Source organism: Poromitra crassiceps, assembly GCF_964638095.1.
Source record: "Poromitra crassiceps genome assembly, chromosome: 12".
Classification (NCBI taxonomy): Eukaryota; Metazoa; Chordata; class Actinopteri; order Beryciformes; family Melamphaidae; genus Poromitra; species Poromitra crassiceps.
The window spans coordinates 22200485-22215436 of NC_139632.1; the positions used below are offsets into that span (position 1 = coordinate 22200485).

General features: G+C 43.7%; 1 protein-coding gene across 1 annotated transcript; it reads left to right on the forward strand.

Annotated features, from left to right (window-relative positions):
• Positions 1 to 4185: 4185 nt before the first annotated feature.
• On the forward strand, positions 4186 to 7472 carry usp46 (ubiquitin specific peptidase 46). The gene is made up of 7 exons (XM_083647605.1): positions 4186 to 4265; positions 4803 to 5044; positions 5722 to 5798; positions 5919 to 6002; positions 6250 to 6447; positions 6933 to 7011; positions 7108 to 7472. The coding sequence occupies exons 2-7, from the start codon at positions 4820 to 4822 to the stop codon at positions 7207 to 7209; spliced, it is 765 nt and encodes a 254-aa protein (XP_083503731.1). The 5' UTR covers positions 4186 to 4265; positions 4803 to 4819; the 3' UTR covers positions 7210 to 7472.
• The last annotated feature ends 7480 nt before the right edge of the window (positions 7473 to 14952 follow it).

The window sequence follows — 14952 nt, forward strand, 5'->3', positions numbered from 1 at the left end:
TTTTGTTGAGTTGAGTTGAGCGCGTTTTTTGATTTATTTGTGGTTAATACTAGACCATCCATAACATTCTCCCTTTACTGACCACAAGTGTTAACATTAGTCACACTAACCCTGATGGATGTCCCCTTGCATAACAAGTTATAGATGAGGGACCTTTACTAATGCATTCATGAAGACACGCTGATATAAAGTCCAAGCTTCAGTAAAATAGACAAGGTGACATCCAGTCCTAGTAGAGAATGAGATATTTACTTCCCAGACAACATGGCTAAAGCCACTATGTGGCAGTGATGACAGGGACAAGATGGACAGGACTAGTCCAAGGTGAGGCAGAGGCTCTGTTGATGTTCGTTGTGGAGGAGCATTTGATTGGGATTTGGTGGCAGGATGAGTTGGCAGTTAGAGACTGTCCTGTAGGTACAGGACAGAAAAATGTCTTCAATCCCCCTGTGACAGATAGTGTCCGTCTCTGCCGAGTGTCCTTGAGACAGATGATAGATAAGCTGATGTTCATGTGTCTTCAGGGCCAAGTAAAGAAAGAAATGCCTTCATACATTGTCATCTAGAAAAAGTTATTACGCATAATATTATGCTTAGAGCCAAATCCAAGCCAGAATTGTGTGGATTACATTTATTTTCTCTAGTTTTATTGATGTTTCTGCTGTGTGGCACTATTGTTTGAGTTTGTTTTTTGTTTTGTTTTTACTTTCAAGTCTGCTGTAGTGGTACAGTGTCACTGAGGATTTTTGATGATCTATGTTTTTGCCTTATGAAACAATCCACCATCTCCCATGAAGAAAGTGTGTGTGTGTGTGTGTGTGTGTGTGTGTGTGTGTGTGTGTGTGTGTGTTGTGCCTGCATATGTGTAGCAGGCAGCTTTCTCAGACTCAAAGCGGAAATGGGACAAAGAGGTATTCACAGTCTGCTTTGACTGAGAGAAATGACAGTCATTGAAAGTCAAAGCCACCCCCTGCTAAAGTGTCTTCTGTGTCCTCTCAACAAAGCCATGCTTTATTTGGAAAACAGTGAGAAGGCTCTGTCAGGAGATAAGTGGTCTGTCTCAGCAATCGCAGCTGTAAAATACTCCTGACTTTAAACATCGCCGTGTGCTGTTTAGGCAATCTCCTGTTTCCAAGTTGACAGGGAGGATTATCCAAAGGAATTAAGAAATGAGCTAAATCATTCTATGGGAAACTGAGACCTTCATGAAATGTGGCAGACAGAAGCCCCCTCCCTCCCCCCCCCCCCCCCCCCACACACACACACACACACCATGACACACACACACACACACACACACACACACACACACACACACACACACAATCATTTGCTGAATGTTATCAGTTGTACTGTCTGAGAAAGGCCTATAAGCTCAGTTCATCTCTTAGGTGTGGCTTTAAAGCTTGTTGACTGCACCATATTTCCATATTAATTTGGTTATATGTACATAGCGTAAACAAATAGGGCTGGGTTTAAAAAAAATCGATATATCGTTATCGAATCGATATTCATTTAAAGGAACTGATATCGATTCATAAATCCCAAATATCAATCTTTTAATATAATGCCTTTTCCCGTGGATGCTTGAAGCTTTAACTCTGTTAGAGTCGCGTGGTTTTGGTTCTTAGCGCAATGAGATCTTGTAAACAGCTGTAAAAAATTATATTTTTAATAATGCACCAGGTTAGAGGGTTCCTTGTACAATTTACAGCATTAGTTCTTTGAGAATCTCTTTCATAGCCAAGTAAAATTCATATTGTATGTAACTGAAATATCAAATCAGAAATCAGAATCAGGACCTTGTGTATCGAAAGTCATATTGAATTGTTCAATACCCAGCCCTATAAGCAAAACAGATGAGGCTTTTGTCTCAGCATTGTAACTCATTCCCCATAAGCACAAATGAGTCAACCGGTGGCAGCTCTGGAGGATCATCATGACAACAACTAAATAGTGGTGTTGATGCGCTTCATGTGTTGTCTCTGGTCTTTTCAGGGCACCAATGCCTCTGCTCTGGAGAAAGACATCGGTCCGGAGCAATTCCCAATCAATGAACACTACTTTGGATTGGTCAATGTAAGTGTCACTCAGTCCCCTCATACATTAACAAAGGTCATCATGGGCATAAACACTGGTGTCCCTTTTCAAAACAAACTGCTAGGATGAGGCCCACAGGGGCCCGACTGAGTCATGTCCTCTACCGGGCGGACAGTCAGGTTCTGTTGAAGGTAACAGGTTCTGTTTGTTTGTGGGACTGACAGCCTATCCACTTAACACCTTAAGTGCCATAGCCGAAATAATTCGTCTTACATAATCCAACGCTTAAGTGCCAGAGCCGAGTTTACTCGTCTTACATAAACTTTTTTTTTTTTTGACGGTGGGACATCAATCAACAACTTTTACATCTTCGAGATCACTATTGGAGCAAGATAATGTGTATAATCTATTTTACCGACCCACTAAGTGTTGACAGTGCTCCCCCAGACGACCGAAATCAAAGAAAAAACTGCCGGGAGCAAGCCGTTCAAGGAAATGGCGTGGCGATTTTACAGTAATCCATTCAAGACTTGTCTTGCCTGAGAGCGGCCGCGCACCGGCAGCAGCACACAGAGAGCGGAGAGCGATTTGCAAAATAGATCATAGGTGAAACACACTTTGAAACACCTCAGAAAGGCCAGAATCAACATCTGCCCATCGCCCACGCATTCCCCGGCCCATCTTGACTCGCACAAGGAGCGTCCGCACGCAGGCAAGCAGGCAGGCAGGCACACAGGCAGGCAGCAGCAAAAGCGCTTCTGACACGCCCGCTGTACAGCCAGGAGGAAGGAGGAGAAGACACACGGAGGGAGGAGTTTGAATGAGAGGGGTGTTTCCTGTTGTTATGGAGGAAATTACTGTTCAAAACTATTGTTTAGAATGTCTGACGGTCTTACTGATGCCAAAAATGAATGGTTAAAGTGACTGTTTCACAAAAAGCCATTTATCTCTGAATAAATTTCCAGACGCTGAAACCATGCTGTACTCAACGGCTAATATCTACATAACTACTAACTCTGCAAACTAACTCTTTTAGACAGAGAAAGCACACATTCTATTAGTTATTTTTAGATGATTGGTGTTCATGAATTCTTAACAGAAAAGAATCCTCGGCCGTTGTAAAATGAGCCAGAATCGTCAAAAACACCCCTGGCACAACTTACCCACAGGATTGAAAACATGGCTGGCACTGAATGTGTTAAGTTCTGTTTCATATGGAATTTATTTATTACACAGACTCTCAAGTCTCTGCCGAATGGATGAAAACAAGCATGGTGCCTGTGTGTGCCTGTGGAAAGCTTTGTTACATGGTGCCTGTGGAAAGCTTTGTTACATGGTGCCTGTGTGTGCCTGTGGAAAGCTTTGTTACATGGTGCCTGTGGAAAGCTTTGTTCCATGGTGCCTGTGGAAAGCTTTGTTACATGGTGCCTGTGTGTGCCTGTGGAAAGCTTTGTTACATGGTGCCTGTGGAAAGCTTTGTTACATGGTGCCTGTGGAAAGCTTTGTTACATGGTGCCTGTGTGTGCCTGTGGAAAGCTTTGTTGGATCCACTCCAGTTAATTAATCAGATTGAGAATGTTGAAAAGAAAATGGTTGGCGGACTCATTGTTCATCCATCTACCTGATAGATGCATATTTTGATAGGTGACTTGACTAATAGAGCTAGAGAACGATTAATCGATTAGTCAATCGATAGAAAATTAACCACCAATTATTTATTTTATAATCGATTAATCGTTTAGACTAAAGTTTAAGGAAAAAAACAATAATTTATCTCGTTCCAGCTTTTAAAATATTTTCTGTTTTGTTTTTGTCTTCTTTGACAGTGAACTGATTAACCTTTGGTTGTTGACTGTTGGTCGGGACAAAAGAAGACTAGCCTTGTTCAGAAATCCCTGGCAGTCTTTGTTCTGGAGAACACCATGTGTTCTGGTTACATGTTTACAGAATGTTTCCCAGCTGAGACCATAACAGGCTTTTGTCCTCTTTGTGTGCGTTGTTCCTTCCTCAGTTCGGAAACACGTGTTACTGTAACTCGGTGCTCCAGGCCCTGTACTTCTGCCGGCCGTTCCGGGAGAACGTGCTGGCGTACAAAGCCCAGCAGAAGAAGAAGGAGAACCTGCTCACCTGTCTGGCCGACCTCTTCCACAGCATCGCCACGCAGAAGAAGAAGGTGGGCGTCATCCCGCCCAAGAAGTTCATCTCCCGTCTACGGAAGGAGAACGGTGAGCGCCCCCTGTCTGCCTGCTGAAAGCCCTGCAGTAGTGTGAGCCTGCCAGCACCACGGACTGAGACAATGTGTCTTCCAGTGCTCAAATCCTGGAGGTTCAATCGTGTGGTGTTGTATTGTGTAGTGGTAGCCATGTCGGCCTCAAGGTAGTCTGCTGAATGTTTGAGGTGAAGGGCAGGTGCATGTTGGTGGTAAGGTCATTCAGAGCATGGAACTGAAAGAGGGGCAGATTGTTCTCTGTTGTCCAACTTGAGGAAGCTCTTTATGTGAATGAACAATGCAATCTCTTGTCTGGACCGGGCCCTGGTCAGCTGCCTCCGCTCTTGCTCTCTCCCCTGCTCTCCCTCCCTCCCTGGCTCTCCCCTCCTCAAGTTTCACTTTTTACATACATTACTGTCTAAATAGGAGCGTGTATGCACGCTGACACTATCGACATAGGCCACTGGTTTTATATATTTGATATACCTGACTAACAATTCCCATAGCCTTATCTCCTTTTACCATTGTGACCTCTGCACCACCCCTCCTCCAGACCTGTTTGACAACTACATGCAGCAGGATGCCCACGAGTTCCTCAACTACCTGCTGAACACGGTGGCGGACATCTTGCAGGAGGAGAAGAAGCAGGAGAAGCAGAACGGCCGACTCAAGAACAACGGCACTGCGCCAGCCACGGAGCCCGAGACGGACAACAAGACCCAGGAGCCCACCTGGGTTCACGACATCTTCCAAGGCACGCTGACCAATGAGACGCGCTGCCTCAACTGTGAGACGGTGTGTGCCTCGCCTTTATTGTCGCGTTCTCTCGCCGGTGTATTTTTAAAAGTCTGGAAAAGTTTTACATTTTCAATTTAAGGTCTGGAAAAAGTATTAACATTTCTTGTACAGTTATTAGAGGTCTTATTTTTGCACCATGCAGTGAGACTCTGCACTGCATGTTCATTTGCATATATATATACGGTATATAGATATATATAGAGATATAGATATATAGAGAGATAGAAATGTACTAGCAAAAAAAATAAAAATCTGTACTTTTACTTGTGAGTAGAGTCCACAAATGAAAAGATCTTTCGGGTTCCTCCTTCCTCTAAGGCCTCCTCAGGTCTCTGTGTGGGCCTGACAGATCCCTCCTGAGCAAGTCTGAAAAAGGGATTAGCCTGCTTGCAGAGAGGTTGATGCTGAGAGATGCCACGAGCAGCAGGCCTGCTGGCCTGTAGCCACTCACTTTACCTCAGTGACACTGTCCTCAAAATGGCGAGGGTGAGGAAAGGGAAGGGTAGCCCTGAACAACCTCTGCAAAACACCAAGGCCACCCAGCAGCATCATCATCATCAGCACATCAAATACTCAGTGTGTGGCCGGGGGGGGGGGGGGGGGTGCTCTGTCGGCTTATCCTCACTGACACAGTTAACGAAAATGACAGCCTGCTTATCTATTCTCTTTGACAGGTAAGCAGCAAACACGAGGATTTTCTGGATCTTTCGGTGGATGTGGAGCAGAATACGTCAATAACGCACTGTCTCAGGTAGTATTGACCCATTATGCAACCAGCCACACCCTGCAGTCTGACAGCAGGCTCTATTCCCCCTCTGGTCCGAGTGAGCTCGGCTAACCCGTACTCCTGTCTGCTCGCTGTCCTCCCCAGGGACTTCAGTAACACGGAGACTTTGTGCAGTGAATACAAATACTACTGTGAAACATGCTGCAGCAAGCAAGAAGCACAGAAACGGTCAGTACAACACGGAGCTGCTGAATAATACACAGACTGGAGAAGCATTCACCTCCTTACTTACACATTGCTTTAATACCACTGGGATGTACAAAAACTACTCGTAGGCACAACTGTGTGTGTGTGTGTGTGTGTGTGTGTGTGTGTGTGTGTGTGTGTGTGTGTGTGTGTGTGTGTGTGTGTGTGTGTGTGTGTGTGTGTGTGTGTGTGTGTGTGTGTGTGTGTGTGTGTGTGTGTGTGTGTGCAGGATGCGTGTGAAGAAGCTGCCTATGATCCTGGCCCTCCATCTGAAGAGGTTTAAGTACATGGAGCAGCTGCACCGCTACACCAAGCTGTCGTACCGCGTGGTCTTCCCCTTAGAGCTCCGTCTGTTCAACACGTCCGGGGATGCGGTCAACCTGGATCGCATGTATGACCTAGTGGCTGTGGTCGTTCACTGTGGCAGGTGCAGTACCTTTTTTTTTTGAGAGTTGTGATTACCAGTCCAAAATAAGACCAAACATGATTAGATGCTAAAAGATGTTTTCTGTTAAAAATCTGAAAGAATGCTGTGATATCTGATGAATTCTTTGTTGTAAACAGTTACGGCATATTAATAAGCACGACAAAACTGACGTGAATTGTAAGTCATTTGGCATAATAATGGTAACCATCATATTCCCCCATCCTGTATCTTTCTGCAGCCACCGCAGAAAATAAATCTCTTACATTTTGGTATTTATGAGACATGAGTTTTGTCTTACAAAATGATTTTGTGAGACAAAACTCATGTCCATCACGCAGCTGCTTGACATTCCTCACACATTTAGTTGTTTCTTTATCGACGACTCATTTGTGTTGAAACGGTGCAGCAGGGAAGCAACAAAGAAGCAGTACGATGTGTGGGTTGTATCTGTTTACTAGAGATTCACTGCTCGTCTGTTTCCTCAGTGGGCCGAACAGAGGACATTACATCACCATAGTGAAGAGTCACGGCTTCTGGCTGCTGTTTGACGATGACATTGTGGAGGTGCGTCACACTGTAATGGTCTGGCTCATGTTCCTTGACTCATCTGTCTGTACATCGTCTGAATGAAGGAGTGTCTTTCTGTTCCTCTTTGTGCAGAAAATTGATGCCCAGGCCATCGAGGAGTTTTACGGTCTTACCTCAGACATCTCAAAGAACTCTGAGTCTGGATACATCCTCTTCTACCAGTCCAGGGAGTGACTGCACCTGAGAGAGGATAGAACAGGGTGAGACCTTTTTACCTTTAGCCTAACTGACCCGGACTCTTGCCACCACCATCCCATCCCACCAAACCCCGCTGCCCTCCTCCCACAGTCGGGACGGGACCTCTCCGAGACACGTGCCAATACCATCCTCTGTCCCCCTGGGTTCACCTGGACTTCACCCCCCCCCACCACCCCACCACCCCCCATGATCCTTTTCCTCCCTCGGCCTGCTGGGAGGTCTGTAATTTGCTTCTTGCCCTTCAGTCACCTGCATCTGGACTGCACTTTAGAACAAATGCAACAAATGCTCACGCAACAGCAATGAAAAACAAAAAAGGAGTCTATGCCCGTAACACGCCCCCCTAACGCGGGGAGAGGGGGGGGGGGGTCTGCAGAGGAGATCGGTCTGTTCTGGGTTACCAGGAACACACTGGCATGAAGGGACTGGTTCACATACAGACTGTTGTCACAAATGGTCTTGTGTCATTCATATGTATATACGGTCTATCTATTTCTATAATGTGTCACCCTCATCATTCCTGTTGTTAGGGCTATCCCATCTTTTTTTTTCTTAACACTGTCTAGCCCGTTGATATGTTTATGACTTAAACCCTGGTGGATGCATGAGCTTGAAGCGAATGATGTTGGAGACAAACACTGTAAAATACGCATAGAAAGGTTTCATGCATTTCCACAAGCTTTGAAGCATCCGAGCATTCATTTGAGATGTCTCACAAGCTTTAAGTGATCTGATCTTGGACTATGAGTGAAGTTGCTTGATGGCCGTATAGAGAATCTCTTAAACCCAATAGAGAATCACTCTGTTGCTGTCTGTCTGCTCTGACAGCTTCTTCTGGTCTAAGCAGATGTGATCACTCTCAGTACTCTTAGGTCTCCTCATGTACTTAACACTATCTATCTGAACCACATGCTCCAACACTAGTAAGGAAATCCTGCTGCTTTTAATAGAAGCTGACTTTCTCCGTCACATCCGGTATGGATCATCAGTCAGACCAGTTCAATCCTTATAGACCCTTTATTATTTTATTTTATTATTATTATATAAAATCCCTATTTATTAAACTTATTTATTACTGTTTGGTGTTTGTAATGTTGCCTGCTGGTTAAGGGAGGTATGTATGTGGTATGGCGCTCTTGGGAGCTTTAAGCCTGCTGTCTTGTGTCTAAGCTCTCTCAGTGTGAAGGACAAGATGTATGTAATACACATGTTTATAGGACAGACAGATAGGGAAGTTTGATTTTATCAGTTTGATTTTGTGTGTATATGACACCATTATTAGGAGCGTTGTAGGGGAATTCTATTTTTACCACAGCCGGGGGCTGGGAGTAATATTCCAAGAATTTCTGAGATTAAACTAAGAAAAATAAGAACTTTCTGATTTGCAATTTATCCAAAGTAATTAATTTCACTATCTAGAATTCTAGATTAGTGTGGCTTGTGTGGCATTCATTCAGCTGTGTCTGTGGCATGGTGGTGTGAGGACTGAAGTGTTCCACTTGGTTGATCCTAGTTTGCAAATTTTGTTTTTATCACAAATGTCTCATTTTAATCTTGAGTTTTTTCTTGAAATATTACCCCCCCTGCCACCACCTGCTGTAAAAAAAAATGGCCCTAATGCAGGGTCATGGTATGTATGTTTGTGTGCACATGCACAATCATGCCTATTAGCCTATTTCACATTACACCCAAAGCAGCCATTTTGTGTCTAAAATGCAGGAAGTAACTCAATTAAATGGCATGCTGATATCCTGTCGGCATATCTGAGATATCACGTTAACGCCTTGATGGAATTTCATCTAATTTGCCTCAAACATCCACTCAAGAATGGACCGATTACATTTTGGTGGTCAAAGGGCAACGTCACTGTGACCTCATGAACGCCATTTTCAAGCTCTGTAACGCCATATCTCAGTAACACCGTGATGGAATTTCTTCACATTTGGCTCAAACGTCAAAGTCTGAACAGACATGGATGTCGACTGCTCACTTTTTGCAGAGGCATACAGTATATCCGCGGTGCGGTCGTTCTAGTTATATTGTGTTACTTCCTGCATTTTAGATGCAAAATGGCTGCTTTGGGTGTAATGTGAAATAGGCGTATTGTGAAAAGAATTGAGCGATTCACATGGAGGAAGAGAAACAAAACCCAATACTACCTAAGCTTTGGATTGACATGATGAAGTGAAGATGGTGCAATAGGACATGAAGTTATCCAATATGGAATTTCCCAGTGAGACTAGTATATATATATATCTGTGTTAGTGGTAGATGTGTATTCTTAGCAGCCGCTCTCCTCCTTGGTGCTGTTTTTGTGTTCATGAGATCAAAGTAGACGGCCCCACTTCACCACATGCAATGCAGCGTCAGCTGGTGGGATGTTGTTTACAACCTTCCATCAGCCCTCTTCTTCTTACAGAGGGCCTTCTTTTTCTTAGTGATCTACACAGTGACGTCCTTTTTGATCGTTGATATTTTTCATTCCGACAGGTTAGATGTCTTTAGTCTCCTTTCTTTTCTTTGTGTCTTTGTTTTCTTTTGACAACTGACTCGGATGATAAGAATTGTGTGTCCCTATATCTATTACAATGTAATCCTAATTCCCGTAGTAAAAATCCGGGTTACAGGATCACAATATCCCCTTGTGATGTTGTGTACTCCCAACCAGATGCTTTGATTCCCCCGGGGTTTGTGGCTGTGTACTGTGGAGCAGAGCAACATCAAACAGCTGCTTTATGTGAATGACATTCCGCTTTGCTGCACATCTGAGGAAATCACCCTTTCAAATGGATCTCATTATAAATGGGGGTAGAGATAGAATTGATTTGTGAGTGACAGACCCACACTCATGTAATCTGACAGACGTATGCGGGATCTGACAAAAATAGAACCGGTGCGTAATTTTTCCATACCGCATGTATCGCCCATCAATTAACATGGGCAAGAGTCGATCCAGCAGTTTTACCGGATGCGCAACGCAGCCGTAATGCATCTGGTGTACATTGCCTGTTAGAGGAAAACAGTGAGCAGTAACCTCTGGATGTTGAGTGAACTTTCTGCTGTCTATTCTGTCTAGTTTATGTATCTGGGTCACAAGGAATATGTGCCAAACTGGAGTCACTAATGACCTTGCAAAACTGGAACAGTCTTTAACAGAACACTATTTTCTTTGTAAAGATACATGTGTACATATAGATTATGTAGAAAACACTCCTGAAAATAGGAAAATTATTTTTTTAAAGCTAAGAGCTTAAAATGTAAAGACGAAGACGCTCATGGCAAAGATTTCATCTTAGTCTTGACCATCAACAAAACTCTAAGAAATATGTGCTGTTACAATCAGTTAATTACATAATCACAGAATTGTCCAGAAGTCACAATCTTGTCATATTGGGATGCTATTCATGTCAGGTCGAACTGAGCCATGGAAGAAAACAGTCAGTAGCCAGGCAGAATAGTCTGAGAATAGTCTGTTAGACCTGGGTGGGAAGAGAGACTCTCTTTATATGCTGATCTTCCATGAACACTTTATGCACACGCCCTCACTGAGATGCTCAGTCATTGCACTTCTGACGTGATCTTCTATATGTCACTGTGATAGTGTTCTACCTAGAGGAGACCTCGGGTGTCTTGTGTGGTGAAGCACTGTACCGGGTTTCATCTGATGGAGGGGCTGAGGGAGAAAGGGAGATCACAGGATCTCTCCATTTCGCTGCGTTGTGTAAACTGAAAGTGCACTTTACTAGTGATGAGCTTATATGCTTTAACATGAAGAACCACAGTCTAACACAGTCATTTAGTTTTCCTTCTGTTCAATAAAATGACTTTATCAACTAAGTCGCTGGATTTTTTTTTGTCAATATTGATCACATCTTTCTTTCGTCTTCCTACTTTCCATTGTTGTTCTTGTTTACAGATACGCTCTTTTCGTGCATCTCTGTTCGTCCTCGTTCACTGTTCATGAATCTCGGTTCACAACATGATACTTTATTGCCACACAACCAGGCTGATGGTATTTGGTTTGGGTACAGTATGTTCTGTACCTCCCTTCCCAGCAATAAGTACATAAATACAACACACAGACAAGTCAAACATTAGAGTCCATCAGGTGCTTAGTTAAGGTGTGGGGGGCCAAGGGAGTTCAGGGTTCGTATGACTGTGGGGAAGAAGCTGTCCTTGAAGTGGGTGGTTTTGGGGTGAATAGACCTGTAGTGTCTACCTGAAGGCATGGGCTGAAATCGGTGGTGTGCTGGGTGGGAGGGGTCCTTGGCAGTCTTGCTAGGACGATCACGTCTCTGTTATTCACATGAATCAGGAGAATGGAAGTATAAAGGCCAAACACAAATATGTCTTGAGACAATGACCACCTCTCTCGCTTACAGTTTCTCAGAAATAGGTCAACGAGGAAACTAAATGGGGCACTGAGGAAGGGAAAACATTAAAGATGAGTAATACCGACATTATGAGACTCCCACCGCTCACCCCTCCTCCTCCTCCTGCCTCCTCTTCCTACCTACATGTGGTTTGTTTTTGATTTTCACTATAAATTAGACATTGCGTCTATCTTTACAGCTCTGGGCTTCTTGTCCTCCCAGTCACCCTTAATACTTCAGCTAATCCCCCAGAAGGAAAACACTGGAACTGCCAAGAGTCTGCCACACTCTTTCCCCCTCTGTGCTGATACCCCCCTGCCTCTTTCCTCTCTCCTCCTCCTGCGCTCTACCTGCTCTCATCCTATCAGCACTAAACTTCTCTACAGACCGCATGCAGCAATGCAGTGCAGGGGAGCGAGCAGCATGCAGAGCTGGGGTCATACACCTTTCTCTGTAGAATCCACTACCAGACTACATCATTTAACATGTGGACCAATGATAAGAGGAATCATTCAGAATCACAACTTTTTTTTACTGTAATTGAACCTTATCTCAAAGTCATAGTAACAGTAAATTGTATTTTGTATCTATTAGCTTTTTTTCTGATTTTCCTCTAATTTTCTCCCCAATTGTACTTGGCCAATTCCCCCAGCTGCCCCGGTCGCTGCCCCACCCCCTCTGCCGATCTGGGGAGAGCCGTAGACACACATGCTTCCTACATACTGTACATGTGCAGGTTGCCAAGCCGCTTCTTTTCACCTGACAGTAGGGAGCTTCAATGTTGCATCTATTATCTAATTGTCTCTTTCATGGTGTCTTGACGGATGTCTGCAAAGAATTCATAGCATTCACTGATCTAATGAGTTGTCGGTGGCTGTAGGTAGACTGGGAAATACTGCACCTTCAATTAAATGATAAAGTACACTAACTACCCTCATTGGCTCAGGTTTCTGTGGGCCATGAACATACACAAGTCAAGTCTCCATCGCCCTCATTATACAATCAGATCTCCACTGTTTGGGTGGAGGTTCTCCATTGTCGCCCTCACTATACAATGAGATCTCCACCGTGTGGGTGGAGGTTCTCCCAGTATGCTTTCCAGTGCTGTAACGGATCAGTATGACCTGAGATGCATCAGGACGAGGTGACTGAGGCTAGTGTGTTTACCTCCTCTGATATGACGCTGTTGGAATTAAAACATGAAGCTACACGGAAAACTGCAGGTGGTCTTGGACATGATGCTGCGATGATTCTGATTCTGTGAAAAGACCCTGGACTCTTATTAGAAACACTCCACCTCCCACAGAGCGTTGTATAAAAGGATAAACCACACATGGTCACATACAGATGCAATTTCTACCAAAAAGTTACAGTTCCATGGTAATCAGTCCATCCTGGAAGACCTTCGGCTTTCTTCCCAGAAACATAAGATAGAATGCAGAAAAGACTGCTCTTTCTGAGTAATAATGACACAAAGCATCATTAGGTAAAATGTCAGTCCTATTTTTATACAAGAATGTAACCATCAACTTCTTTATTACTTTCTCAGAGGATAAGAAGTGTTTCTGTTTCTCTGTTTCTTTCCATTCATTCCAGACCAAATATCACACAGTTCAGGTTTTTAAGAAGCTTATTTAATTAATCATGGACCAGAAGCCATTTTCATCCAAAAAAGATTTTGAAGATCTAAGACTTTTTCTATGCACACAAAAGTCTTATTTCTCTCAAATTTTGTTCACAAATTAGTTTAATCAAATTTAGTGAGTACACTTGTGGCATATCAAGATGCTGATTAAACAGCATGATTATTGCACACTGTGTGTCTTGGGCTGCTCACAATAAAAGGCCACTCTAAAATGGTCAGTTTTATCACAACACACAATGACACAGATGTCGTTAGGTTTGAGGGTGCATTCAATTGTCATGCTGACTGCAGGAATGTCCATCAGAACTGTCGCCTGTGATTTGAATATTCATTTCACATATAGGCCTACACAATTTGAGAAATAAGCCTTTTGTGTGCATAGAAAAAGTCTTAAATCTTTTATTTCAACTCATGAAAAATTTGAGCAAAAACAAAGGTGTTGCATCTTGCGTTATATTGTTCAGTAGGCTACTGGAGGCAGATGCTGTGGCATCTGTCAGCAATAGCTGTCCAAGTGAATAGAGGCAAAAGCATTACGCTAATAAATGAGTTCCATAACACAGTTGACTATGGAAAAGGGCATCCGGTAAACACCAGTGTTATGTCACCCTCTGGGAAAACGTCTTGGATAGATTCTCTACTCATGCTGAATCACAAAGCTTTCTCAATAGTTATGAACAGTCCAGTGCAATGGACTGGCAAGAAAGGAAATGTTTGTCCCCCATTTTCGAGAAAATTGCCATATCCAGCCTTATATGCACTTTATTTCCAAAGAAATTGTGAGCCTGCACGAAATGCTAATGCGTTCTCATGTTATACTTACCATGCCAAAACAAACCCACTCGTCTTATTAACTCCTTGAGCTCTAAAAATAGAGGTTTGAATGTAAATTCCTTTGCAAAGCCCCAGAGAGGAGGGGTTAGTAACTTCCAGTTAGTCCAAGTAGCCCACCCGTTTTCCTGCTGTCACTAGGAACTCTTCTCCTGACCACATGCCTTTAGTTACCTCACATAACCTGCTACAATATTTCACAATGTGACTCAAAATGGCACGCTAACATGATTACAGAGCCTGTACCACATACCACAATAGCACAATTTAAGGACATACATATGAATATGCCAAGCTAAAATATGTGACAACCAATGACAATCCTTATCTTTATGAAAGTATAGTTTGAGACCATAACATTGCAATGTACTGTACTGTATTATCCTTCCTTATATTAAAAGGGAGCAAGTGCAATGTCTGTTTAAATTTTTGTGCCGGCCACAGCTATGCCGTTTTACGTGCGATCGGGCTGAAACTTTCAGGGGGTGTAATGAGCACCCATGCGGGTGACCTGACGCAGACAATTTTTTAATTAGGTGATTGCCCTAATTACCTAATGACGTGATGTCATCAGTGATGATGTCATCCTTCCTGGCTGAGGCTATAAGTTCAATGATGATGTCATAGAGCAGCCGAGCCCGTGTAGCGGCCGAGCTGCGTATGCGACGCACAGTGGGCGAACTGCAGGGCGGGTGAGGCTGCGAGTGTGCCGTTTTACATGCGATCGGGCTGAAACTTTCAGGGGGTGTAAAGAGCACCCGTGTGGGTGACCTGATGGAGCTGGATTATCAGGCTGAGGCTATAAATTCAGTGATGATGTCATCAGTAATGATGTGATGTCATAGAGCAGGCGAGGCCACATAGCAGCCG

Bases quoted from the DNA above. Each gene is read 5' to 3' on its own strand.
- usp46 (XM_083647605.1), top strand. From the start codon at position 4,820: ATGCAGCAGGATGCCCACGAGTTCCTCAACTACCTGCTGAACACGGTG. The intron at 5,045-5,721 runs GTGTGTGCCTCG...TCTCTTTGACAG, and splicing joins GCTGCCTCAACTGTGAGACG to GTAAGCAGCAAACACGAGGA. The intron at 6,448-6,932 runs GTGCAGTACCTT...CTGTTTCCTCAG, and splicing joins GTGGTCGTTCACTGTGGCAG to TGGGCCGAACAGAGGACATT.